General features: G+C 39.1%; 2 protein-coding genes and 1 pseudogene across 2 annotated transcripts; 1 reads left to right on the top strand and 2 right to left on the bottom strand.

The window, feature by feature from the left end:
• Positions 1-528: 528 nt before the first annotated feature.
• LOC117291761 lies at positions 529-2,126 on the bottom strand. The gene has a single exon (XM_033773659.1). The coding sequence runs from the start codon at positions 1,520-1,522 to the stop codon at positions 551-553; it is 972 nt and encodes a 323-aa protein (XP_033629550.1). The 5' UTR covers positions 1,523-2,126; the 3' UTR covers positions 529-550.
• Positions 2,127-5,325: 3,199 nt separating this feature from the next.
• Positions 5,326-7,059, bottom strand: LOC117291353 (annotated as a pseudogene).
• Positions 7,060-8,321: 1,262 nt separating this feature from the next.
• LOC117291128 (phosphoethanolamine N-methyltransferase-like) lies at positions 8,322-15,894 on the top strand. The gene is made up of 5 exons (XM_033772673.1): positions 8,322-8,437; positions 11,285-11,507; positions 12,608-12,921; positions 14,250-14,391; positions 15,513-15,894. The coding sequence occupies exons 2-5, from the start codon at positions 11,306-11,308 to the stop codon at positions 15,656-15,658; spliced, it is 804 nt and encodes a 267-aa protein (XP_033628564.1). The 5' UTR covers positions 8,322-8,437; positions 11,285-11,305; the 3' UTR covers positions 15,659-15,894.
• The last annotated feature ends 10,039 nt before the right edge of the window (positions 15,895-25,933 follow it).

Here is a 25,933-nt window from a genome sequence, read left to right as displayed (position 1 = left end):
GCTTCCCTGAAAATATTACTTGCTGAGTTTTTTTTTTTTTTTTTTTTTTTGCACAAGGCCTAAAGGCCATTTCAAGGTGTGGGATTCGGACTGCCTCTATAGCTACCGGGCAATCTCGTTAGTCTAGTTGGTTAGACACTGCTCCGAGTTGCAAAGGTCACGGGTTCGAATCCCACCGAGTAATGTGCCTGTGATTTTTGTTCTCCAAAGGGCTCTGGAAAGTACTAAGTATACAGTGCCTACACACATCAGTGTAAGAGGGTAAATAAAAACCAAAATTAATATTCTTTATCCCGATGCAAATTAAATGTCTATTATAAACAAAACTTGCCATGTGACAGACAAAGTCTTGTCTGTATGAAACGGGTTACCATGCAATGCAGACGATGTGGCAAGAACATATTGTGCTGAATATATCTGTAAAATGACCGTAGCTATAAACATGTTGGTTTGGCAAAGGTCTTGGATCATACTGTATTGCACTGATATATGTCACCCGTACCCCCCCCCCCAAAAAAAGTTTGTTTTCAAAAGGGAAGCAATCAATTAATTATGACGTTAAGTGTCGACTGTCATTATCCGTTGCAATATCTGATAGGGATGGAACTCTATCTGTAATCACCCTCGTCCTTTGCACCAACTTTCGTCTCTTTCTTTCGTGGCGATCCGGCTGGTTTCCCGCCAAATCTCCCGTGGTGTCCCGTCCGCGCGAGAAGTCCGTTGACCGGGCTAGCAACGGTGACGATTTCGTTCGCGTTACGCTTCTACGAGAAAAGGGTGCAGTTCCTGTGAGTTCTTGTGTGTGGTCGTGATTCCGTATCCTCGGTAGGACAGTCAGTGATTTGGACATCGGGTGCTGCTGTTCCAGTTTGTCTCTGGCTTTGACGGCAAGTTTGTCCAGGCGGTGCACCCTGAGACAAGCAGTGCAGTAACGCTGTCCCACGACATCGCAGTAATGCCGGGCGTTCCCTTTGCAAGTCTGTTGCTGCTGTTGGCCGTCAACTTCCTTTAGCGAAGGCAGCGACATATGCATGCCAAACTTACGGGTTGCTTTATTCGGAGCATTCCCTCCGTAGTTGGGAAGAAACAAGCTAGTCCTGTCCCGATAGAAGTCGTCAATGTACTTGCGTTCGACCTTCGATTCGGGGTAGCGCAATGCGGGGTCCCGCCCGTCGGCACCCGGGTCTACCATAATATCCAGCGTACGGTGAAAAGCATCTCCGTATATCCCGTTCTTATCAAACCGATTCAGTTCCTCCTGGTTCCCAAATTTCTGCTCGTGTGACTTACGTTTGAGTTCTGGCGACTGCTCAGAACCAATCTCCAAAGCTTGGTTCTTCTGAAGACGCCGGGTCTCTCTTGGAACCGTCCACATCGGTTCTTTCTTACGAACTGGTTTCTTGTTACGCATGCGCGAGTTGCCGATGATTGTGAATTTCGAGCAAGGGATCTTCGGTAGAAACTCGGTGCTGACTTCAACTCCGTGGTCCATAACTGACTTAAAACCTTCACCAGTTTCCATCTTGCCCGCAGTGAACGTTTCCCCTTGAATAGCAGAGCGAAATGCCACGTTTCAATTGCTACTAAAAAATCATCATTTGTTATTCTCGAATACAGCAATCAGTTTGCAGTTCAGTTTAAATTTCTTGCTATGCAACATTGCTTGACGAAATACTTCCCTCCTTCCCCTTGTTGAGTTTTGCACAACACTATTGTTTATAGCCGAAAGACGATGTTCCTTTCTCCAGATACCTACAAGAAACGGATGTTAGTCATATAGGAATGTGATACTGAACACAAGTTCAGTTGGTGCATTAGTCTTTCCATGCAGTAGTTCCCAGTGTTACAGAACTATCAAATCCTCAACAAATTATTGAGTTTTGCACAATACTACTGGTTATAGCTGAAATAGCAACAATCTTCTTGTCTCCAAAAACCTAACAAGCGACGGATGGTATTCATAGCATTGTGTTACTGCACACTATTTCCAGTGGTGCAATTCCATCCAAAACTGGTAGATCTGTCAATCGAAGTTGTAGAACATTCCCTCAAACAAAAATTCCAAATTTTCACGAAACTTTCAAGCCTACTCACAATTGATCTAAAGCAACAGCTCCAGTCATAGAGCAAGGGCTCCAACTCAGTAGAAGTCGTACTCGTCCCCCTAGTGGCACAAAATGTTGAGCTATTTTTAAAATTAAAATAAAAATGGAATTCGACCCCGTGTGACGTTCGGTGTTAAGTCGTTCCCGTGGTAACTGTAAACGACCGTCATGAATCGAGCCGAGCGAAGGCAGTGATTTGTGAGTCCCTATGTTGAACTCCTGAAATTCAGTCACGTAAATAATGCCTATGCCAATTTGATTTATGATGATGGTTTGTGTATAAAGCTCATGCCCTTGACTCCGTATAAACGTCAATGGCGGACACTAAAAAGTGCGAGTCAAAAAATATGACAACTTTCTGGCTGTCATTTATCGGCTGTCCATTCTCTCTGAATTCCAATGACTCCACGGTATACTGTACGGGTATTCCACCAAGTATTCGAGCAGCCACACATCAACGCCAAGCCGGTGGTCCTTAAAAAAACACAGCAATTTTAACTTTACAAATCTTGGCCGATAGTAATCCTTCAAAATGTGGAAAATTTTAAGTAAGATTCCGCTGATGAGTTCATATTCTCCATGTCCAGAAAATTTCTAGACTTTTACAGCAGCTGTCTTTTCCCCCATGACATAGTTTGCCGTCTATACTTGCCGAAGTTACACTGAAGTTTTTCCTCCGTGCTGAAGTCAAAAAGTAATTTTAGTCCAGTCGAGTAGTCGACATACACAAACGCTTGGAAACCTAGTTTCAATTCCCAAAACGTATTATCCACAAGAATACCGCTGAGTAAATGGTCCAAACCGTCTGCTGTGTTTTTCTATAAGGGAAATTTGTTTGTGGTAAGTGGGACCAACCAACTTGTTGATCGCACAATTAAATCAGCGCTCAATCTAGCCCTTTTGAAACTCTATTTATTCCTCATTGTTGGTGGTGTGTTTTTCTCTCCCACATGTTACCAGTCAAACGGTACCAGGCAACGCTGATTCAGCGGGTGAATTCGCTCTTTGTACCGACCCGGTGAAGTGTTATGAGCCGCCGGGTCCTCATCCCCGGCCTTCAGTCAACACGAGCAGGTACCACGGACAAGATTACAATAGAAAAAAGGGCACGGCAAATAATCCACCTCTTGAGAATCTTTAAGCGTGCTTGTACAGGCTCTTGTGTCTATTGTAACCGGTTGAGATTTCGCTTAGTGAACACCTCACAAACATGTAAATTTAGACAAATAACATTTTTGGCTTGTCAGTGGTGATGATGTTGTCCATCGAAATCCACAACGCGTGAAAGATAGGTCTGAATTGTTAAACGAATCGCTCAGAAATTAAGGTTAAAATTTACACTGCAAAACCTGGAGTTTAAAATTGACACAATGAGTCGAAACTAACACCATGGTTGTAACATTTCTGCCAAAATTGGTGTTATTTTAGCAACCATCATGTCCATTTTATTTACATCCGTCCCAGTGCACAGAAAAACCAAGCTTTCATTTGAGGTATTTCAAAAACTCAAAGATTATAGCACATTTTCGTAGTAAAAGTATACAAACGCTATGCCACGTTGAGCATCGTTAGTCAATGGTCAATTCAATTGTTTTAAGAAAAATTGAAATTGTGGGTGGGTGGGTGGGTGGGTGGGTGGGTGAGTCAAAAGAAGGAAAAACAAAATCGAAATTCAGTTTTGTTGTTATATGAAATCAGAAAACAAACGAAAAAGAAGAAGTAAGCATACCCAGCTGGCCAGGCTGGCATTCCTGACTAACTACAGAGTCGTTTGTTTAAGCCAGAAAACAAGTATTGGAAACCACTGTTGTGGTATTAATGGATCTAAAATATCTGGTTTATTTTAGTTTAGGCATTAAAGGCAGTGGACACTATTGGCAATTACTCAAAATAATTATTGGCATAAAACTTTTCTTGGTGACGAGTAATGGGGAGAGGTTGATGGTATAAAACATTGTGAGAAACGGCTCCCTCTGAAGTGACATAGTTTTAGAGAAAGAAGTAATTTTCCACGAATTTGATTTTGAGACCTCAGATTTAGAACTTGAGGTCATCTTAACGCACACAACTTCGTGTGACAAGTGTATTTTTCCTTTCATTATTATCTCGCAATTTCAATGACCGATTGAGCTCAAATTTTCACAGGTTTGTTATTTTATGCATATGTTGAGAAACACTGTTAAGGCTAGTCTTTGACAATTACCAATAGTGTCCACTGCCTTTAACTAAAGTTCTTTTGTGTATTGGTTGTATAAAGCCATTCAATATACAAATGGAAATTCGGGGTTGGTGTCAAGACAATATCTTTAAAAAAATCGAAACTTTTCAACAACTGCTGAAGGCCATTTTATAAGTATACATGTCACTGGGCACATTTTATAGAGGGAACCACCCGTATCTTTATTGACAATGTTGCCTAATCAGCGTTATGTTGACAATGACCAATCTAATTAAAAACCTACCCTTAAAGACATTAGACACCTTTGGTAATTGTCAAAGACCAGTCTTCTCACTTGGTGTATCTCAAAATATTATGCACAAAATCACAATCCTGTGAAAATTTGAGCTCAATTGGTCGTCGAAGTTGCGAGATAATAATGGAGGAAAAAACATCCTTGTCGCACAATTAGCAATCATTCAATAAATCAATTGACACTCAATCAACCAACCAACCGCTCAATCAATTTAATCAATCAGTCATTTTTAAGTAAACAAACAAATAAACAAATAAATAATTTATTAAGCGTCTAAATCAAAGGTTTGCTAAAAGGGCTGAGGCACTCATGCTGGTAGGCCTCCTGAAACAAAAATGGGCTTTCAGAAGTTACTTAAACATGTTGAAGGATGGTTGTGCTTTATGTGATTTGGAAGCTTATTCCAAAGTTTTGGTCCACATACTGAGAAGGCGCTATCGGCAAAAGTGGTATGGCTTGCTCTTTGCACAACGAAGTTTGGTGAACATGAGATAGGCCTATTGATCCATGGAGGAATAATTTATTCCTCCATGATTGGTCTCCGTACAGCACCATCTTGCAGCATGCCCATGATGTAATAGAGGCTTGTTTATAAAAAGCCTTGAACATGGGAGTGACGACATTGAAGTAGACCCCATTGTTCCATCTGCTCCAAAAGATGTTCCTGCTTGAAGCGCAGACGGGAAAGCAGTTCGTTCTATGAACAACTCGGGTGCTTTAGGTCAAGGGATAAGAGTAGTGTTACTTTAGATTGTAAGTAGGGCTACTGCAACCGCAAGTAGAACAATCCCAACTGGGATGATGATGTTTTTGTAGCTCTTTTTGGTATGACCAGAAGGTACGTTTCTTGTCTTCAAAGGCTCAATGACCCTGCTCCAAACAGTGACGATAGCTTCCCTAGCACCGTCCCACTTTCCAGGGCCGACCAGGCGGTATTGGTACGATAAGACCGGGCCAAAAACACACCGGACCGTCAGCACTGGATCTGTAAAAACAGCTTCATAAAGTTGGGCCTGACTCCAACTTCAGATGCAATACTGTCCATGTACTCCATCCAACGGATAGACAGGACGTCCGTTATGCAGGAACATACTTGCCAGGTGCTGCAACATTTTACGTTAAAGGCAGTGGACACTATTGGTAATTACTCAAAATAATTATTAGCATAAAACTTTACTTGGTAATGAGTAATGGGGAGAGTTTGATGGTAGGCCCTATAAACACAGTGTGAGAAACGGCTCCCGGCCCTCTGAAGTGACATAGGTTTCGAGAAATAAGTTTTTTTCCACGAATTTTATTTCGAGACCTCAAGTTTAGAATTTGAGGTCTCGAAATCAAGCATCTGAAAGCACACAACTTCGGATGATAAGGGTTGTTTTTTCTTTTTCTTTCATAGTTATCTCGGAACTCCGACGACCAATCGAGCTCAAATTTTCACAGGTTTGTTATTTTATGCATATGTTGAGATACACCTAGGGAGAAGACTGGTCTTTGACAATAGTAATAGTGTCCACTGGCTTTAGGTGAGACTTTCAAGCACTGAAGCGCATCGCAACGGCTCATGAAGTTATCGTGGTACCACGAAGCGAGGTGAGTTGGACGTATTGCACCTTACCACAAAGCAGACACCTTGGGATGTACACACTTTAATATTCTTGGCGAATCAACTTTACGTCATGTTCCCAATTTCATAAAGCCGCTTAAGCGCAATAAAAGCACGATCAAATTCTGCTTACCAGAAAAGCTATGCCTGCCAAAATACCATGGTCACATGTACAAGTTGTAACTGGTATCCTGCTCATTCGTGCTTAGCAGAAAAATGTTCAGCAATATTTTCTGCTAAGAAGCTCTATGAAATTGGGGCATGGGCTTACCTTTGAGGCCACGCGTCCTGCATCTGTTGCAACATCGCCAGCCGAATTATACCAGCTCCAACGACGACGACCCTTTTGTCTTCGAACTCCTTAGGGGTGCGATATTCGCTGGTGTGCAGAATATTTCCCTGGAACTCGTCAAGACCAGGGAAGTCCGGACGATACGGGTTGTTGAACAGACCAGTGCATACCATGACGGCATCGAGCTCTTGACCACCCATCGTCCTGTGGTGTCGTAGTCGACAGACTGATTCAGGCAAGTTACTGTGGTTGAGAAACGAATATACGCTTTGAGACCAAACTCGTCAGCGTACATGTTGAGGTACTTACTCACGTAGGAATGATGGAGAAAATTCGGCCTTTCTTTTGGGAATAAGAAATCGCTGAATGCGGAAACCCTCTTTGGAAGTATTTGTAACGGTCGACTAGTGGACCGAAGCATCACGATGTCCATTAAGAGTATCGCGATAGGTCCAAATACCTCCTACAGAATCGAGCCTCTCGAAGCAAGCATGGTTGAAGGCCTTCATCCAGGAAGCACTTGGTCGCAGCTAGTCCGGACACCCCAGCGCCGATTATGGCAATTCTCTTACTGTTTTCTGCCATAATACTGAAAAATCGAGACCAAAGGCTCGTTTATGAACCACTAACATCAGCCGAAAAGCTGAACCCCTTGTTCTCTTTGCGGCAATAATACAAATGGGGACGGTTCTCGTATTGTAAAGTGTCTTACTCAACGACACCACTGTCACCACCGGGACTCGAACCCACTCCCCGGTGACTAAACTATCACTATGCCAAATTATGAAGAGCTGATTAAAAACACCAAAGGTTGCTATAAGTTTCTAGAGGATAACGCCAGCAAACATTTTGGTCACTCGACAGTTTGCCCATTATTTTGTTATTAAAACAATTGTTGAGCTTAATATCAGGCACGTATTTTGACCTAATGGTCACACCTGCTCTTCAAATCATTTGGCCTCATCTTATTATGCAAAAACATACCATTAAAACCGGATAACATTTAAGCTGACAAACGTAAGGGGATTTACTTTTTAATTAACAGAAAATTTATTACAGGGGAAGAATTTTTGTATTAGTTTAAATGGTTGATTTAGAAAAGGGGTCCTCTCTAGTAGAACATGAGTGAGTATGAACCTGGCTTTAGGCGTCCGGCCTAGAAGCAGAAATGGTCCAGCGAGTTGGCAGTGTGGTGCTCTTTTGCCTCATAAACAGATGCAGGTTTGGGGGTAAGACAAAAGTTAGGGGGGGGGGTTTCCAAGAACAGGGCCCAATTTCATAGAGCTGCTTAAGCACACAATTTTGCTTAAGCACAAAAATCCTTGCTTAGTAAAATCAGATTACCGGCCAAGACTCCACTCAATTGTTATGCTAAGTGAACAACAGCTAAATACCAGTCACAAGCAATGTATATTGCATGAAATTTTGGCCAGTAACATGTGTAAAATAGGTGAGCTATTTTCGTGCTTAAGCAAATTTTTTGCTTAAGCAGTTCTACGAAATTGGCCCCTGAGTTCATTATATTATAGGATTCAGTTTTCAGTATCAAAATCTTTGGTCGATGCGACTCTGCTATGTTTGACCATGGGTTCGCGATGGGGAACTATGTGTGATAAAGCATGGTTTTGTAAATATTGTGATTTTGCATGCCTATAGTGAAAAGGAATAATTTCATAGATTTCTGCTTATGTCTGTGGGTACGTCTATCCCACGGCTCGCTGCATGATCGCTCGATCGAAACAGCGCCCTCAATGTTACCTTAGTTCACCAGCGTCTTAAACCTAGACTGTAATAAACGATATGTAATCTAGGTTGCAACAGGTCACCATGTTGTTAATCACAAAGCAACATCAAAATCAAACTCCAAAGACATGAAAGAAGTCGCTTGCAAGGTGTGGTGAGTGACTGAAGGCTATTAACAAAAACTTCATTAAATAGTGTTTGCTGTATTCCAAAGTTGAAGGTATGTATAAACACATTGCACAGAGCCCTGTGAAAGATTCCGTATCTTGCGACCACCTTTACATAAATTTGTATATTATAATCATGTTTATTAAAAAATATCTAGCTGTCACAAAGTGTCAGTCACATCAGTGGCAAGTGTCAGGGGGGTGGGGGGGCTAGCAAGCTAGCTGTATTGTATCCTCCTCTTTCTTACCAGTTTTCACGGTAATATGCCTTTTTCTTTGAATTTGGAAAAAACTAATGATCCCATATCAACCGATGCGCTAATTATCTTCGTTTGTCAATATGAAGTATGCAACCATATATTAAGACTTGAAAGTGTGAATAATTACTGGCTTTCATCAAATCTGATTTTTAAGAACTCGTCACCTACTACTACTCTTTTATTCCCTTATTATTGTGCACAAAATGTATTATCGCATGCTACTGTAGTTTTACTTGGGTAATTTCAACATGTGCCATTTTTGTAAATGTAATGTATACCAGCATTGAGCATTGAAATAAATGTTTTACTGACTTCCATTGGAACTTGGAAGTTCAAGTCCAAACAGGATTGTCAAAAGTAAATAAATACATTTCCTGAACCATCAATATCATTGTCAATTCATCATCAAATCTACCTAGCCATATAGGACTCTTTCTCTATACACAGATAGTCCTAACTATTATTGGTCCGTTTCTTCGGCGGAAAATTTTCAAAGCCTCATAACTCAAATCTTAGGCCATGAGAATGAAAGTTTTAGATTTGCGTTCCGGCATTTTTGAAATGACGTGAGGCTTTTTTTCATTTTTCATTATTCATTATTTTGCACACGAAGATGCGCAATCTTCAAATTGCGCAAACTGGAGCTCGACACACAAATTTGCCTATTCTGCATAGCGCAAATTAAAAATTTCGCAGAATATTTTTGCGGAAATTTGTTGATTGCGCTCACAAATCCGTAATTTTCGTGGAAATAATGCAGCTCCCAACATTAAAAAATTCACGCTTTGATTGTTTTCTCACTGTGTTGTCTTCTGCAGTGCGTACGCGTAAATACCTTCGCGTGCAAGATGCAAGACACGTGAATTGGTCACTGTATCCTGACTGCACAGCATTAACACGCAAACGCAACGCAAGATTTGCGTGTTTTGCGTACACACGGCAGACTGTGGGAGTACAAAACAAAATGGGAATGCCTAAACATTGGGAGCTGCATTATTTCATGAATATGTGACGATCAAAACCCAGCGCAGAAAAATATACAGTGTAGGCTGCCAAGGAATGTGAATCTGTTGAAATTAGTGGTTTCTTGCAGGTAAGTTATGAAGCTTTGAAAATTTTCTACCCCAGAAATGGACCCTGTAGTACAATACGAAAGTGTAAGACCACCAGGGCTAGTCTATACCTCTTCTTAGCAAATAGGAAGGGCTGTATGCTTCATTTTTGAGAGGGCAAGGGCACCAAGGCAATTTCTTCTTGGTAAAGGGCACCCTATGATGAAATTGCAAATTTGTACTGGAGCATTTCAAGGGCACCAAGGCAATGACCAGGGGACACGGAGGCAATCGCCTTTGCTGCCTCCGTGAAGTATCAGGCCTGAATAGGGCACATTGAATGGGGTGTAAAAAGAGTTTTGAAGTCCCTAATAGAATGAAGATTTGGCTAAGGTAAGTAGGCACTAGTTCTACCTCCAGTAAACAGACAAAGGGCCTGACAAAGATGAGGGGTCTCCTATCTCAAATGGCAATGGCATGCTCACTGTTTAACGCTGGAGCGTTAAATTCCAAGCAAAACCTAAGGCATTAAACACAAAAATGTTAACCCGACCTACCCTAAAAATATGGCCGACCCTGAATATTTTTATTTATTCAAGGGAAGAAATTTAACGATTAAAATCTATTAAAGACATAAAAAATTAAATAAATGTCATCAAGAGTTTAAAAATGTACTATTTGTTGTGTGAAGCCTTGTTTTCTTTTGTTATCATGTATACTACCAGCCATTGGACACTTTTGATAAACAGTATGGTCCGAGGCGCACACTTCGTGTATCACAACTTAAATAAAAAAATTACAAACCTGTGAAAATTTAGGCTCAATCGGTCATCGGAGTAGCGAGATAATAACGGGAAAAACCCAGCCTTGTTTCCGCACGTTTTGCCGTGTCATGACATGTGTTTATAATAAATCTGTAATTCTCGACATCGAGAATTAATAATTGTTTTAATGTTTTCTCAAAAAGTAAAGCATTTCTTTGAAAAATATTTAAAGAGAAGTCTTTAACCATTACCTTCTGTAAATCCTGTAACTAATTTGTAAATCTGTGAACTTTTATTTTTGTTTTCTGTTCCGAAAGTGTATAATGGCTTTAGCAGACAAAGGGCCTGACAAAGATGAGGGGTCTCCTATCTAAAATGGCAATGGCATGCTCACTTTAAAACGCTGGAGCGTTAAAATCCAAGCATTAAAAACAAAATGTTAAGTGGCGTAAACCCGATCTACCCTAAAAATACGGCCGTTCCTGAATATTTTAATTTCTTCAAGGGAAGAAATTTAATGATTAAAATCTATTCAAGACATAAAAAATAAAATAAATGTCATCAAGAGTTTAAAAATATACTATTTGTTGTGTGTAGCCTTGTTTTCTTTTGTTATCGTGTATAGTATCAGCTTAAACAATTAGAAAACATATAATTTGTTACTGGGAGGGGGGAAAATCTTCTTCTTTTTGAATCCCTACCTACCCTTTTTTGGGGGGCCCGTTTTGCCAATATAACATTTTTTTTTATGGACAGCAACAGGTTCACATACAACTAATGTCTAGTTATATTGTTATTTATTTATTATTATATTTTTTTATCAGATCCAGCAGATTGTCCTTACAATGGCAGAGCAAGAACAGCAGCACGCTCACGCTGATGAGGAATGGGATTGGGAGAACTCCAAGCTTAGCAAGGTTAAACAAGCCTTTAAGGAAGAGTTCATCGCCCGTATAGCACTAGATAAGGGGCATCGCTTGATGGACATAGGATGCGCTGAGGGTGAATTCTTGGACCAGCTGTCTAGCCAAGTCCATTCCATTGTAGGTAGGTAGGTGTTTGGAGAAGTTGAACAATGTACATGTAGGCCTCTATTTCCCGCCTTCGTGCATCACCAATCCACCTAGGCAGCATGCAGCATCAGAGTCCAGCTTTCTCCAGAAGACGATCAGAGCATACTGATCGAAATGTCGAGTTGAAACTAAGCTTGGGCGATATTGATTTATTTTATTCACGATATATCGCCGACAATATATCGCGATATTCAATATAATCGCGATTAATGAAATTTGACATTATCAGTCTTAAAACTCCAAGTGAAAGTTGTAGAAGAGACAGTCCTAGCATAAGAGAGGTGTTCTAATGACCTATTCTTCTGGTTTTACTCCAAACCTATGGGGTGCAAGATGTCTCAGCTAGCAAATACATCCCAATATTTAATCGATATATCGCGATTATCGCGAGATTGCGACTGACTCACACACACATACTGGGATCAAGGGTGTGTGTATCGTCCCCGCAGCTACACCGCACTGTAACTGCTTGGCTAGTATACTGTCCTGGGCCCAAATTCATAGAGTTGCTATAGTCACAAAAATTAGCTTAGCACGAAATTTCTTCCTCTTATTGCATATTGCTTGTTAATGCTATTCAGCTGTTTGCTTATCCTGAAAATCATGTTGAAATTTGGTTGGTAATCCTGTTTTTATCCAGGCAAAAAATTCATGCTAAGCAAATTTTTGTGCTTAGCAGCTCTATGAAATTGGGCCTAGCTTGAGGTGTATCTGACCAACATTATACAGCCAGCCAAACTTCATTAAAAAAAACATGGGAGTCTGGAATTAGCATCCAAAGCTCAGTGTAATATTTTAACCACACTGGGATGAAGTCAGTGCAAGTAAATACCTGTGTTGTTACCTGCCCCTGTTCCATGGGCCTTGAGCTGTCCTGGAACCTTCTCACCTCCTTGGAGTATGCAGCACCAGTAGCCAAATTTTTGAAGCAATAATGGTTTTAGTGTCTTGCTCAAAGGAACACATTGCCTTGGATCAGTCGAGTTGGTCTTTGAAAAGCGTTTGTAACCGTTTGCTACATGTATCACATTCTCTGCTGATCAGTTCACTTCCACCCTTTCTTATTCTGTACAGGTATTGACATTGATGCTGGCGAGATTAAAAAGGCGAACGAGAAAAACACCTGCCCCAACATCATCTACAAGGTGGCAGACTTTGGGACCGATCTGGGTGACTGCAGTAAGGAATGGCAGAACAACTTTGATACCATTATGAGTGGCTTTACGCTGCACTTCATTGAAGACCAGCCGAAAGCGTTGAAGAACATGTACGACTGTCTGAAGCCAGGAGGGAAGTTGCACCTAACGTACATCGGGGACAAGCGTGGCTGGACGACTAAGGCAGAGGCTTATGTCAGGAACCATCCAAAATGGGGACCACTTGTCAAGGTTTGTGTCGTTTAAAAGTAGGGTCAGTCTTTCACAATTGTCCAGTGCCCCACCCCCCACCCCCCGCTGCCCTTGCAAATATATTCAGATGGATGTAGTGCCCCCCCACCCCCACTGAAAAGCAATACCCCCACTGGACACTATTGGTAAATTTGGCACATGCCCCCAGCCCCATACATAACACAAAGTGTCCATATAATACGTGTACAGCGTATATACACATACTGTACATGTACTGTACCTTCACTGTACATTGTACATGATTACTTTCTAAGTAGCGCCTTGAAGGTTTTGTATCTGCCAAAACTTGGGGCGGAGCTCATTATGCTAATGTTTACTAAAAAAGCAACCCATTCTCATGGGTTGCTGGTTGACCTATTCACTCTCGCTGCGATGTCAATCACAACGTTCTGCAAGCAATCGCACGTGCTCGTTGAGGAAAACAAGCAAGTGGCTGTTGTAAAATATGGCAATGGCGCTAGGCGAGAGAGACATCCCTACTGGGTCCAGTAGGTTGTTTACTGTAAGTCGCTGGAAACCAATGGTGTATAATTTGCAACGGTACATCGCAGTCACAACTTTGCTATACTGTTCTCGCTGTACAATGTACTGTACATACAATGTATACGTTGTTCGTGTATGCACTGCGTGCAGATCATGAATCGTGCCGGGCCGGGGCACACTACGCCAACAGCCTTCTTGAGTCAAGGCTACGTGTTGGTAGAAGCCTATGATTTATTTATTTAAAAATGTTTTCGCATTACATTGCTGAATTGCAACAGCATTCTCAATCATTAAAAAATAACCATCATTAAAGGCAGTGGACACTATTGGTAATTACTCAAAATAATTATCAGCATAAAACCTTTTTTGGTGACCAGTAATGGGGAGAGGTTGATGGTATAAAACATCGTGAGAAACGGCTTCCTCTGAAGTGGCATAGTTTTTGAGAAAGAAGTAATTTTCAATGAATTTGATTTCGAGACCTCAGATTTAGAACTTGAGGTCTCGAAATCAACCATCTAAACGCACACAACTGCGTGTGACAAGGGTGTTTTCTTCTTTCATTAATATCTCGCAAGTCCGATGACCGATTGAGCTCAAACTTTCACAGGTTTGTTATTTTATGCATATGTTGAGATACACCAACTGTGAGGGCTAGTTTTTCACAATTACCAATATAATAGTGTCCACTGCCTTTAAAACCTGACATTAAAGTCTAGCATACAATCCAAAGTCACAGAAATCAGTTTAAAAATTTCACAAACTTTAATCTATCATGACAAGTCTTACAAAAAAACAAATCCACCTACTCATCTTAAATTCAGGATGCAAAGGGAAAGAACATTATCATCGAGTCTACGGCCGACAAAGTGAAGGGAATGATTGAGAGTGTAGGATTCCAAGACGTTCAAGTGTATCAGGATCACGATCTTGCTGAGGATGACTATGATGATGATGATGCCTCAGGTAAGGATACAGTGTTGCTAGCGATACTGCCACTTACCACCACCTCTATTGTATGTCTTAAAGGCAGTGGACACTATTGGTGATTACTCAAAATAATTATGAGCACGAAACCTTAGTTGGTAACGAGTAATGGGGAGAGGTTGGTAGTATATAACATTGTGAGAAACGGCTCCCTCTGAAGTGGAGTAGTTTTCGAGAAAGAAGTAATTTTCCCCGAATTTGATTACGAGACCTCAGATTTAGAACTTGAGGTCTCGAAATCAAGCATTTGAAAGCACACAACTTCTATGACAAAGGTGTTTTTTCTTTCATTATTATCTCACAACTTCGACGACCGATTGAGCTCAAACTTTCACAGGTTTGTTGTTTTATGTATATAATGAGATACACCAAGTGAGAAGACTGGTCTTTGACAATTACCAATAGTGTCCACTGTCTTTAAAGCCACAAATATTGACTTGACAGGCTGTACAGGTATTTCTTTGTTGGTTTTTGTATTTTTCTCTTTTTATAAAAGTGTTTGAAACAATGTTTTGCTCGTAATGGGTCGCCCAAATTACCTCATAATAACTGCAACCGTGCTTGTGGAATCAATATTTGAATTCATTGAAACACGCATCGGGCAGTTCGGGATGGGCGAAAAACCTTGTATTATCCGGAACCTCGTAATATTAGAGCTTGTCATAACGGGAGTTGACTTCTTCTTTGTTTATTGCCAAGGACTTGCTTTTGCAACCGATCACAAATTTTGCATTGCATCGATGCCGAAAACAAAATTGACATAAACGCTCACTGAGCGATAAACTCCAAACCCGAAATTAGATTATTTATTTATTTCTCATCAAAAATGAAGTTTTAGACAGAAGTATATCAAGGGATGTTTTAAACTATCATCATCATTAGACCGTGTAAGTTTTATGTTAATCTGTGATCTTCACGATTTTTGTTTCTTACCAATTCTGTAACATGCCTTTGAGCAACACACTACACTATTATTGCTTACCATGATATGTAGGTCAGCTCCTGTTCTGATAGTTTTCCAGCTGTTTTTCAAGGCATCTGATAAAAATTTGTTTGTATCGAAATTTCCAACATCGTGTTTTCATTTGTTCTTTCCTTAGGTTATATTTACGGAGTGTTGAACCTATCATTTTCGATTCCTGATGCAGTCTGTAAAGAATACATGGCGGATGTCAGCAAGTTTTCACGAGACAACTTTGGCACAAATTCACCCTGGGAGTACGTTGAAATTGTCTGCAAAAAGTAATAGCGCCACCAAGAGCAAATTCAAGCAAGGGACTATAGTTGACCATTGTCGACCATTTGAAAAAAATTCTGGTGCCCAGTATGTATTGAATGCATAGGTCACCATGGAATATTGACTAGTGATGACAAATGGTCCCTGCTCGAACCTGACCTATAGACCTTTTATCACGGTGCAGCCATCTTGAATTTTTTACCAATGATATCAATGTAACCAAATCAAGGCAGGAAAAAAAAATAGTGTGGTTCCTATTTGCAAAATGATGATTTGCATTCATTTTTGTTATTCGATACAAGGAACATGACCAAGATGGAAAAAAGCATGATAAAGGTCTATTAAAAGCCTTGTTTATGGGTAAACAACGCAGTGATGAAAATGCGCAGTAGATTTAGAAAACCTGTTTTTTTTGGTCACCTTTCACTCACCAATCAATGTGAATTATGATTTCAGAGAATGATTTAAAAAATCAATATTTTTGTACCGATTTTAACTCAACTGATGCCAAAGTCTTTCCTTTATAACCTGAAATCTTAAGTTCCTTTTTTATGAAGAAATTGTATTTTTTTTATGAAATAGTATTTTTCTTAAGCATGAGACCAGTATCCACACTTTGTGTGACCCAATATTTACATGAAACAACAAATCTGTGTAATAGGTGTTATTTTGGCATCAGGGATCATTAGTATACATCCATAATTTGTTTTTACCATTACACGGATGTGTATTAAAGAGAAGGTACACATTTGGTAATTACTCAAAACAAATAATAACATAAAACCTTACTAACGAGCATTGGAGAGCTATTGATAGTATAAAACATTGTGGAAAACGACTCCCTCTGAAGTAACGTAGTTTTTGAGAAGAGGTAATTTCTCACTAAAATAATTAAAGACTTCTAGCTAGAAGTCTTTTATTCTTATCTGAAAGCACACAAATTTGTCCAACAAGGGTGTTTTTTCATTCATAACTTCGATGACCAATAAAGCTCAAATTTTTACAGGCTTGATATTTTATGGTTATGATGGGATATACCAAGTGAGAAGACTGGTCTTTGACAATTACCAAACGTGTACCCTCCCTTTAATAAAGACAGTGGACACTATTGGCAATTGTCAAAGACCAGTCTTCTCACTTGGTGTATCTCAACATATGCATACAATAACAAACAGGTTTGTTATTTTATGCATATGTTGTGAAAATTTGTACTCGATTGGTCGTCGGAGATGCAAGATAACTATGAAAGAAAAAACACCCTTGTCACAACAAGTTGTGTGCGTTCAGATGCTTGATTTCGGGACCTCAAATTCTAAGCTTGAGGTCTCGAAACCAAATTCATGGAAAATCACTTCTTTCTCGAAAACTACGTCACTTCAGAGGGAACCGTTTCTCACAATCTTTTATACTGTCAACCTCTCCCCATTACTCGTTACCAAAAGAGGTTTTATGCTGATAATTATTTTGAGTAATTGCCAATAGTGTCCACTGCCTTTAAAAGCACTGTATTCCCGAGTTCTGTGAAAGGACCCACTGGCAAATAACTTAAAATATGAACCAGAACTGTTTGTTTCCAAGACCTGAAATATTTACAGTTAAACTTTTAGGAGTTTAAAAGCTGAATAATATATAAGTAAAACCTCTCAGAATATAGTGTTTGGGAAAGCTTTTCAATAAGAAAAATCCTAAAAATGTTACCCTTTCGAAAGAAAATATTTGAGGTCTTGAAAACAAATAGTGTGAACCTTCTAAATTGCTATACGGTTGTCAGAAATTCGTTTTTGTTTCCCAATGCGAGTACTCCACGAAGTGGTAATTATTACATACCAAAGTTTACTGGATGATTAGTCCATAATCAAAGCTCTTTTTTGGAACTCTTTTATCAGAATTTTGTTCATGTTCATACAAATACACTCTTAGTTTATCAACATACATTGCGCTAATAATGCAAGAGATTTTAACCTCTGAACTAAGCGAGTTGACAACTGCTCTAAGCACTAAACTTATTAAAGTTGTATTGTCTGATCATAAGCGGATTAATTCAACCAATACCTTAAATGTAACAATTTTTCTCGAATCGAAATAGCTTTTTAGAAATTTTAAATCCTATGTTGGTGTGAAATCAGCAAAATAACGAACTCGGCATCTAACAACTCACTCACAGCACCCTCTTATTGTAGTCTTTATCAAACCACCTCGCACTGTCAAAGACCTGCTACTATTTATGTTATTTTCAATTACAAATACAACCATTGTTTGCCATCATATTGTAAAGATCAGACATGATAGTCTTCCTACATTAGTCTGATTTTCGATTTGTTTGCCCTTAGTAAATTCAGAGAAATTTTGTTTAAATTGCCTAAAATTGCCTAAATGTCTTATAAAGCGTGTGTATATAATAGCTCAGCCCTTGTTCTCGATAACATTTTTTCCTACTTTTTTTTCCGAAGGACCAGATATTATGCCTGAAATATCGTATATATTTTCAGATTCAAAGTGCACAAATTAATTAAAGAGTTTTCTCAGCCATGTATTCACAAAGCATAGTCTTCTTGATGTTCAGAGTTTTAATCCATGTCAGTTTTGTGTTTACTTGCATGGGTTTATGATTGTTACTATCTTAACATATTTTGCATAATGACTGCCAATTATGTTGATTTTTTGTACATCAGAAACTGCCGTACACTGGTGGTCAAAATAATGAAATTGGGGCTAAAAAAATAACATTCTTGCTCCTTTAGTATTCCTAACATTTTTTTGTTTTAGCTCACTGAAGCAATTTAAATAGCTAAGTGTTATATAATGGAGAAAACATCTCACAAGCTGCAAGGCTAACACACAAGAACTCTGGATAAACTAAAAACATGGTGCCGTCTTCAAAAGAGAAAACATATCCCAGTTGTTTTATTAACTATGCAAAAGGGGATGACATTAGTTGCTTTTTAATAAACACAATTATTGAAGATACCATGGTGTTAGTTTTTTTTTTTATGTTTATAGGCACTGGACACTATTGTTTAAAGGCACTGGACACTATTGGTAATTACTCAAAATAGATGTTAACATAAAAACTTACTTGGTAACAAGCAATGGAGAGCTGTTGGTAGTATAAAACATTGTGAGAAACGGCTCCCTCTGAAGTAGTGCAATTTCCGAGAAAGAAATAGATTTTGAGGTCCCGAAATCAAGCATCTGAAAGCACACAACTTCGTGTCGAAAGACACAGGACACCTTTGGTAATTGTCAAAAATTAGTCTTCCACTTGGCGTATCTCAACATATGCATACAATAACAAATCTGTGAAACTTTGAACTCAATCGGTCGTCGAAATGGCGAGAGAATATTGGAAGAAAAAACACCAGTGTCGCACAGTTAGTTATGTGCGTTCAGAAACATTAGTTCAAATATTTTAGTCAGAAATTACTTCTTTCTCAAAAACTGCGTTACTTCAGAGGGAGCCGTTTCTCATGTTGTATACTATCAAAATCTCTCCATTGCTCGTTACCAATTAAGTTTTTATTCAAAAAAATTTTTTGAAGTATTTACCGATAGTGCCCAGTGCCTTTAAGAGAGGATAGGAAAGTGGGGAAATGTATACAACTGCGTTTTCCGGGGAAAATTTTTGTTTCTTGAAAAAATCTGAACGGCGGGGCCGCGCATCATGCCCCCCCCCCCCCCGCCCCCAACCCCAGGAATAGGCCTGGTCCGCCCATGAAACATCAGTAGCTAATTTTCTTTTTTAAAAGTTGGTGGATTTAGCGCGGATAGTCGCGTCAATGAAACTGAGAAGAAATAAAGAGAAGAAGCAGTTAGGTTGGGTGAAGTTATGGCACACTCGGCTTTTCAGACCACACCCTTCCTCTTTATCCCTGCGAACTAACACGGTCAAAATTTGACTCCACAAAATTATAGCTTGCCGTGTAAGTTCACGACGTACAAGGAAAATCGTGCAATTTCGAGGCACATTTGTGTGGATCCTTCATTGTATTATATTTGTAAAACACCTTTAAAGGCAGTGGACACTATTGGTAATCACTCAAAATAATTATTAGCATAATAACATTGTGAGAAACGGCTCCCTCTGAAGTGCCATAGTTTTCGAGAGAGAAGTAGTTTTCCACGAATTTCATTTCGAGACCTAAAGTTTAGAACTTGAGGTCTCGAAATCAACTATCTAAACGCACACAACTTCGTGTGACAAGGGTATTTTTTCTTTCATTATTATCTCGGAAGTTCAAATTTTCATAGGTTTGTTAGATACAACAAGTGAAAAGACTGGTCTTTGACAATTACCAATAGTGTCCACTGCCTTTAAACCATGTGCATTCCATAACAAACAGTTTCGAACGCTTTTCATAGACCAACTCGCCCGATCCAAGAAAACATGTCCCTTCAAGTGTGCAACACAATTTTGCATGCACAATCATTGCGCTGCTGTAGCTCGCATTGCTGTCGTGATCAGCGGTATTCTTACCATGTGGCACCGACCCGGGCCTCACAGTTCCAGTAAAAAGGCCACATAAAACGATTGGTGGACACACTTCCTTCTTTGGCTAGCATGGAGGAGCAGTTGAGGAAAGTTGACACCGGAGAGTGAGAGTAAGTTATCTTGGAATCTGTTAATTATCCTTTCCTAAAAACTTCATAGACAGTGTGTCGGAAACAGACGCTCTCACCCTTGACCTACTTGATTAGATAAACATATCTACCGAAGTTGGGGTGTGGTTGCTCATACAAAAACAAATTTTGTTTTGCTACACTATTACTGTCTGAGTAATAACGGTGGACACGTTTACTGTGGTGCAATGAGAGTGGGTTCGAATCTCGGTCTTGACACTTGTGTATCGTCGAGCAAAGAGCAAGACACCGGTTCTATACGCCATTTGCACCGGTCAGCCATTTGCCACAAGTGTACATCGAATTAATGCTAGAGGAAATTCCTCCATTCTGCAAAGAGCAAGACACCGGTTCTATACGCCATTGCACCGGTCAGCCATTTGCCACCAGTGTACATCGAATTAGCGCTAGAGGAAATTCCTCCATTCTACTTCCATGCTCCATGTAGGCCTAATCATTAAATAACTCTGTATTGTCACGGTATTATGTAATGACACTTGCATTCAAGAACGGTAAAATAACAGTCACTCAAAGCAGAAAGTCGATGCTTTGCATGCACATGGGGGATCTATGCAGGTGGGCCTAGGGAATTGCTCCTTGACGTTTATTCTTGAACATATAGACGTGGTAATGACGATAGAAGTAGATAATTTTTTTGATGAAGCCGTTTATAGGCTACAATCGGAGGTCCACATTATGTTATCATTGTCCAATTCCAATAGTAAAATGTCCAATCATGTTGGTAATTGCATGAGATTTTGAAAATCCCGCGTATTTTGTTGCCGTCAATTGCTATAACGCCAAATCTGTGGTTTGGGTACGTTTTGTAGGACACAAAACGCAATGTCCACAGATTGACATTAAACGTGTACGGTATATTAGAAAGCTTCCGAACAAATATGTTGTGCTGATGAGTGTGGTTTTGAGTAAAGCGTAACAATGTCACGAAAATTATAGCACGTATAACGTATTTTACCAGTAGGTCTACTTTTAATTTGTCATTGATCCCGAAACACCCCTCCAATGTTGCTGAATGACGTGACTTCCTCACAGAGTAGTTTGATGCCAAAACCCTTTCACTTTATATAGTAGGCGTTAAAGACAGTGGGCACTATTGGTAATTGTCAAAGACCAGTCGTCTCACTTGGTGTATTATCAACATATGCGTAAAATAACAAACCTGTACAAATTTGAGCTCGATTGCTCGTCGGGAGAGTGCGAGATAACTATGAAAGAACCCATTGTCACACGAAGTTGTGTGCTTTTAGATGGCTGATTTCAAGACCTCAAATGGTAAACTTGAGGTCTCAAAATCAAATTCGTGGAAAATTACTTCCTTCTCGAAAAACGTCACTCAGAGGGAGCTGTTTCTCACATTGTTTTATACTATCAACCTCTCCCCAGTACTCGTTACTAAGTGAGGTTTTATGCTAATAATTATTTTGACTAATTACCAATAGTGTCCTCTGCCTTTAACGGAAAGACAGTAAAGTGGTTCTTAATGAGTTGATTCATTTTGGACATTACTGAAGAAGTATATTATGAACGTCGTTTCTCAGAAAACCGAAAGAGTAGGCCTACCTTTATCTTTGCGTTGAAAATAATGAACATAAAATGAGTAATTAGTAAAACATTAATTAGATATCCCCGATGCAAATTTATTAGAATCTTTCAACATCTATTGGGATGGACAGGGATGGGCAAGCCTTAATATGATTCTGACCTCGGTCGACTAGAAAGGGGAATATCTATTAGTTTTTAACCACTTAGTGATGATTTTGGTATCTACGGCTGTTGGTGTGCAAGTTCAGTTAAAGGGAAGGTGCACGTTTGGTAATTGTCAAAGACCCGTGTTCCCACTTGGTGTATCCCATCATAAGCATACAAAACAAGCCTGTGAAATTTTGAGCTCAATTGGTCATCGGATTTTCGAGAAAATGATGGACAAATTTGTGTGCTTTCAGATAGGAATAAAAAACTTCCTCTTTCTCAAAAACTGCGTTACTTCAGAGAGAGTCGTTTCCAAAAATGTTTTAAACTACCAACAGCTCACAAATGCTCATTACCAAGTCAGTTTTTAAGTTAATATTTGTTTTGAGTAATTACCAAACGTGTACAATGTTCAAATCGCAACAACAAAAAACTTTGTGAACAATATCGGGAAGAACACAGGGGTTGCCTGAGAAGGCCTATAGTCCTGGGCCCAATTTCATGGCTCTGCTTACCGCCGAATTCTGTGCTTACGATCACGATTCCCCGCTTACGTGCAAGCGCCGAATTTCTGCGCTTAGCCTTGTAAGCGTGAATACCTAGTATTAATGTGAAGTACGCCAAGCAGAAGCCAAAATTTGCCGCTAGTCCGTGAAATACGCTTGCCGTAAGCACAGAATTCCCTGCTTCCGTAAGCGCCGATTCTGTGCTTACGGTAAGCAGAGCCATGACATTTGGCCCAGGTGTTAAGTAGCCGAATTCTCACGGGATCCTGACTCTTTTCTGTGTCAGGCTGATCCCAAGAATGCTTTCCTGGTTTGCTGGCATCACTGTCAATTTTTTAAATTAATTTTATTATTGCTCCTCTTTTGTGTTTTTTTTTTCATCTCCCCTGTAACTTTTTTGATGGTTGTAAACATCTTTGCATCGGTGTTTTTTGTCCCGTTCATGTTTATGTTTATATAATTTTTAATTCTGCATGTGTTTTTTATCATTGATGCACACTGTTAGGGAATTTTCATGTTTTTAACGTAATGTGAATAATAAATTGAATTAAATTGAAATTGAATTGAATGATCCCAAACAAACATTTTGTATACGGGGCTTTTGCGTCAGTCTGAAACAGTTTTGGTTTAGTATACACAGACCCACGGGTAACCCGCATTTGGTGTGGCACCCAGCGACCCGGAAGTCGGGTCAATTCCGATATTGTGCAAGAAAACCAGCTTTTCAGTCGGATCTATACGAAATGTTTTGTTTTGGGGTAATTTTTGACAACATTTTATTTTATCTCTGGAGGCTGCCGTGGCTGTATTTTACAGATTTGTTTGTTTCATAAACCCCAATTTTTTTGTATTACAAAGAGTGGCCTGTGGGGTTTAATTCACACAGCTTAGTTCATGTTACAAGCCCCATCTATCGATGTACGTTTATTGACTGCTGTCACGCTCTCAATATGTGTAAGGCAAATCGGAAACGTGTAATGTTGCCTGAAGTGCCCCCTAATGCAAACTATGATCGCCAAAATGGCGCGCATAACCAATATTGTTGTCATTGATGACGTCAGGTGAATTGGACCAACAGAGCATTCATAGACAAAAAGAGAGAAAAAGTTGGCCATCATGCCTCATAAACAGACCGTAGATTATTGTTTATAGTTGAAAGCATTTTTGCAACATATTTAAACCCATAAATGTTTCATTTTTCATAGAAATTGCTTTCATACCAATAATGTTTTGCATGGCGCCATTTACATTATTGTATAATGGTTGAGGGGTTTCGCGAACTGATCATCCGAAATATAACCCCTTAAAAGTAAGTCTGGAATACATCCATTTAAAACAAGTTGCTGAAATATAAGAACTTACCTTTTCCTCAACACCTTGTTATTAATGTAAAATATTCAGTGTTTCAGCTTCGATAACATAATGTTGCACCATCCCTCTACTCTTTAAAGAAGGTCCTGCAATGTTTCTGTCTAAAATACATCCACCAACGGAAGAATTTTTGTTTTATCATAGTGCCGGTTTATGTTCTTCTTCTTTTGTTCTCGGTTTGACAATTCTAAAGATTGAGGCTTTGAACACAGCACAAAAACCAGAAGAAACATATCTGGTTATTATAAAGGGAAAATACACGTTTGGTTATTACTCAAAACAAATATTAACACAAAAACTGACTTGGTAACGAGCATTGGAGAGTTGTTGATAGTATAAAACATTGTGGGAAACGAATCCCTCTAAATTAATGTAGTTTTTTGAGAAAGAAGTAATTTCTCACTCAAATAATAAAAGACTTCTTTAGCAAGAAGTCTTTTATTCCTATCTGAAAGCACACAAATTCGTCCAACAAGGGTGTTTTTTCTTTCATCATTTTCTCGCAACTTCGATGACCAATTAAACCCAAATTTTCACAGGCTGGTTATTTTATGGTTGTGATGGGATACACCTAGTGAGAACACTGGTATTTGACAATTACCAAACGTGTACCTTCCCTTTAAAGGGTCTATGTACTTTTTGTAGGACAAAAACCACAAGTCCACAGAATTACACTAAACTTTAAACAGTTTGGAGATATGATAGTAGAAAGCTTCCGTGAAAATATTTTTGCTGAGGTGCTGTAGTTTTTGAGAAAATAATTTTCGTCTCGGCGATCATGAGACGAAAATTATTTTAGCACGTAAAAATGTATTTTCATGACATTGTTTTACTCGTTTCTCATATACTACAGCAACTATATATTTTAAGGTATGCCTTCCAATATCTTCAAACGGTGTAAGTTTAATGTAAATATGTGGACATTGTGGATTGTGTTACAAAAAGTACCCAAATCCTTTAACACGTTAGCAGAAACAAACTCGTTATCAGCGCATGTGCTTACAGGTGAGCAAGAAAGATAGACGGCAAATTTGCGCGTTGACCATGGATAGCGTGTTACTTCAGTCACTTGCTTTACATTATTGCGCAGGGCCCAACTTAATAGAACTGTTTAAAGGATTTGGGTACTTTTTCAAAATGTCCATAGATTTACATGAAGATAATGATAGTGGAAAGCTTCCCTTCAAATATTACTTACTGGGATGCTGTATTTTTTGAGAAATGAGGAAAACAATGTCATGAAAATACGTTTGTAAATGCTTAAAATAATTTTGGTGTCATGAGACCAAAATTATTTTCATGACATTGTTTTATTACTCATTTCCCAATAACTACAGCACCTCAGTAAGTAATATTTTCAGGGAAGTTTTCTACTATCATTGTCTTCAGACTGTAACTTTAGTGTAAATCTGTGGACATTGTGTTTTTTGTCCTACAAAAAGTACACACATGAAAGCACATGGGCACACGGACCAATATCCTAGAGCTGCTTTAAAAGCACAGCAACTATTAAGAGGTTCTTTATTTTTTGAAAACCAGTTGATTTTGACACATCCAAACCTTTTAAGAATAATTTCAATCACAATACACTTCTTTACTTTTCTTTACAAAAACCCAACTACATTTACAAATTCACACAATCATCCTTAAAGGGACATGTTGCCTTGGATGGGGCGAGTCGGTCTATGAAAAGCATTTGAAAACGTTTTTTTATGAAATGCATGGTTAAAGAAAGATGTTTCAAAAGTAAAATACAATGAGCCACACAAATATGCCTCAAAATTGCACAGCTTTTACTTTGCGAACTAACACATTAGGCCATTTTGTGGTGTCAAAAATTTTACTCCACAAAATGGCGTGCGATGTTAATTTACGATGTAAACAGAAAACCATCTAAATGCAAGACTTGTGTGGGTCATTATATTTTACTTCTAAAACATCTTTCTAACCGTATGCATTTTCACCGGTGGCATCTTATAACGAACGGTTTCAAACGCTTTTCGTATACTCATTAGCCCGATTCAAGTCAATGTGTCCTGTAAAAAGGAAAACAAATAAATAATAAGATCTACCTCTAGTG

Source organism: Asterias rubens, chromosome 6 (genome assembly GCF_902459465.1).
Source record: "Asterias rubens chromosome 6, eAstRub1.3, whole genome shotgun sequence".
Classification (NCBI taxonomy): Eukaryota; Metazoa; Echinodermata; class Asteroidea; order Forcipulatida; family Asteriidae; genus Asterias; species Asterias rubens.
The sequence above is the reverse complement of the archived record's forward strand: the minus strand, read 5'-3'. Positions and strand labels throughout refer to the sequence as shown.

Bases quoted from the DNA above. Each gene is read 5' to 3' on its own strand.
- LOC117291761 (XM_033773659.1), bottom strand. From the start codon at position 1,522: ATGGAAACTGGTGAAGGTTTTAAGTCAGTTATGGACCACGGAGTTGAA.
- LOC117291128 (XM_033772673.1), top strand. From the start codon at position 11,306: ATGGCAGAGCAAGAACAGCAGCACGCTCACGCTGATGAGGAATGGGAT. The intron at 11,508-12,607 runs GTAGGTAGGTGT...TATTCTGTACAG, and splicing joins CCAAGTCCATTCCATTGTAG to GTATTGACATTGATGCTGGC. The intron at 14,392-15,512 runs GTAAGGATACAG...TTCTTTCCTTAG, and splicing joins TGATGATGATGATGCCTCAG to GTTATATTTACGGAGTGTTG.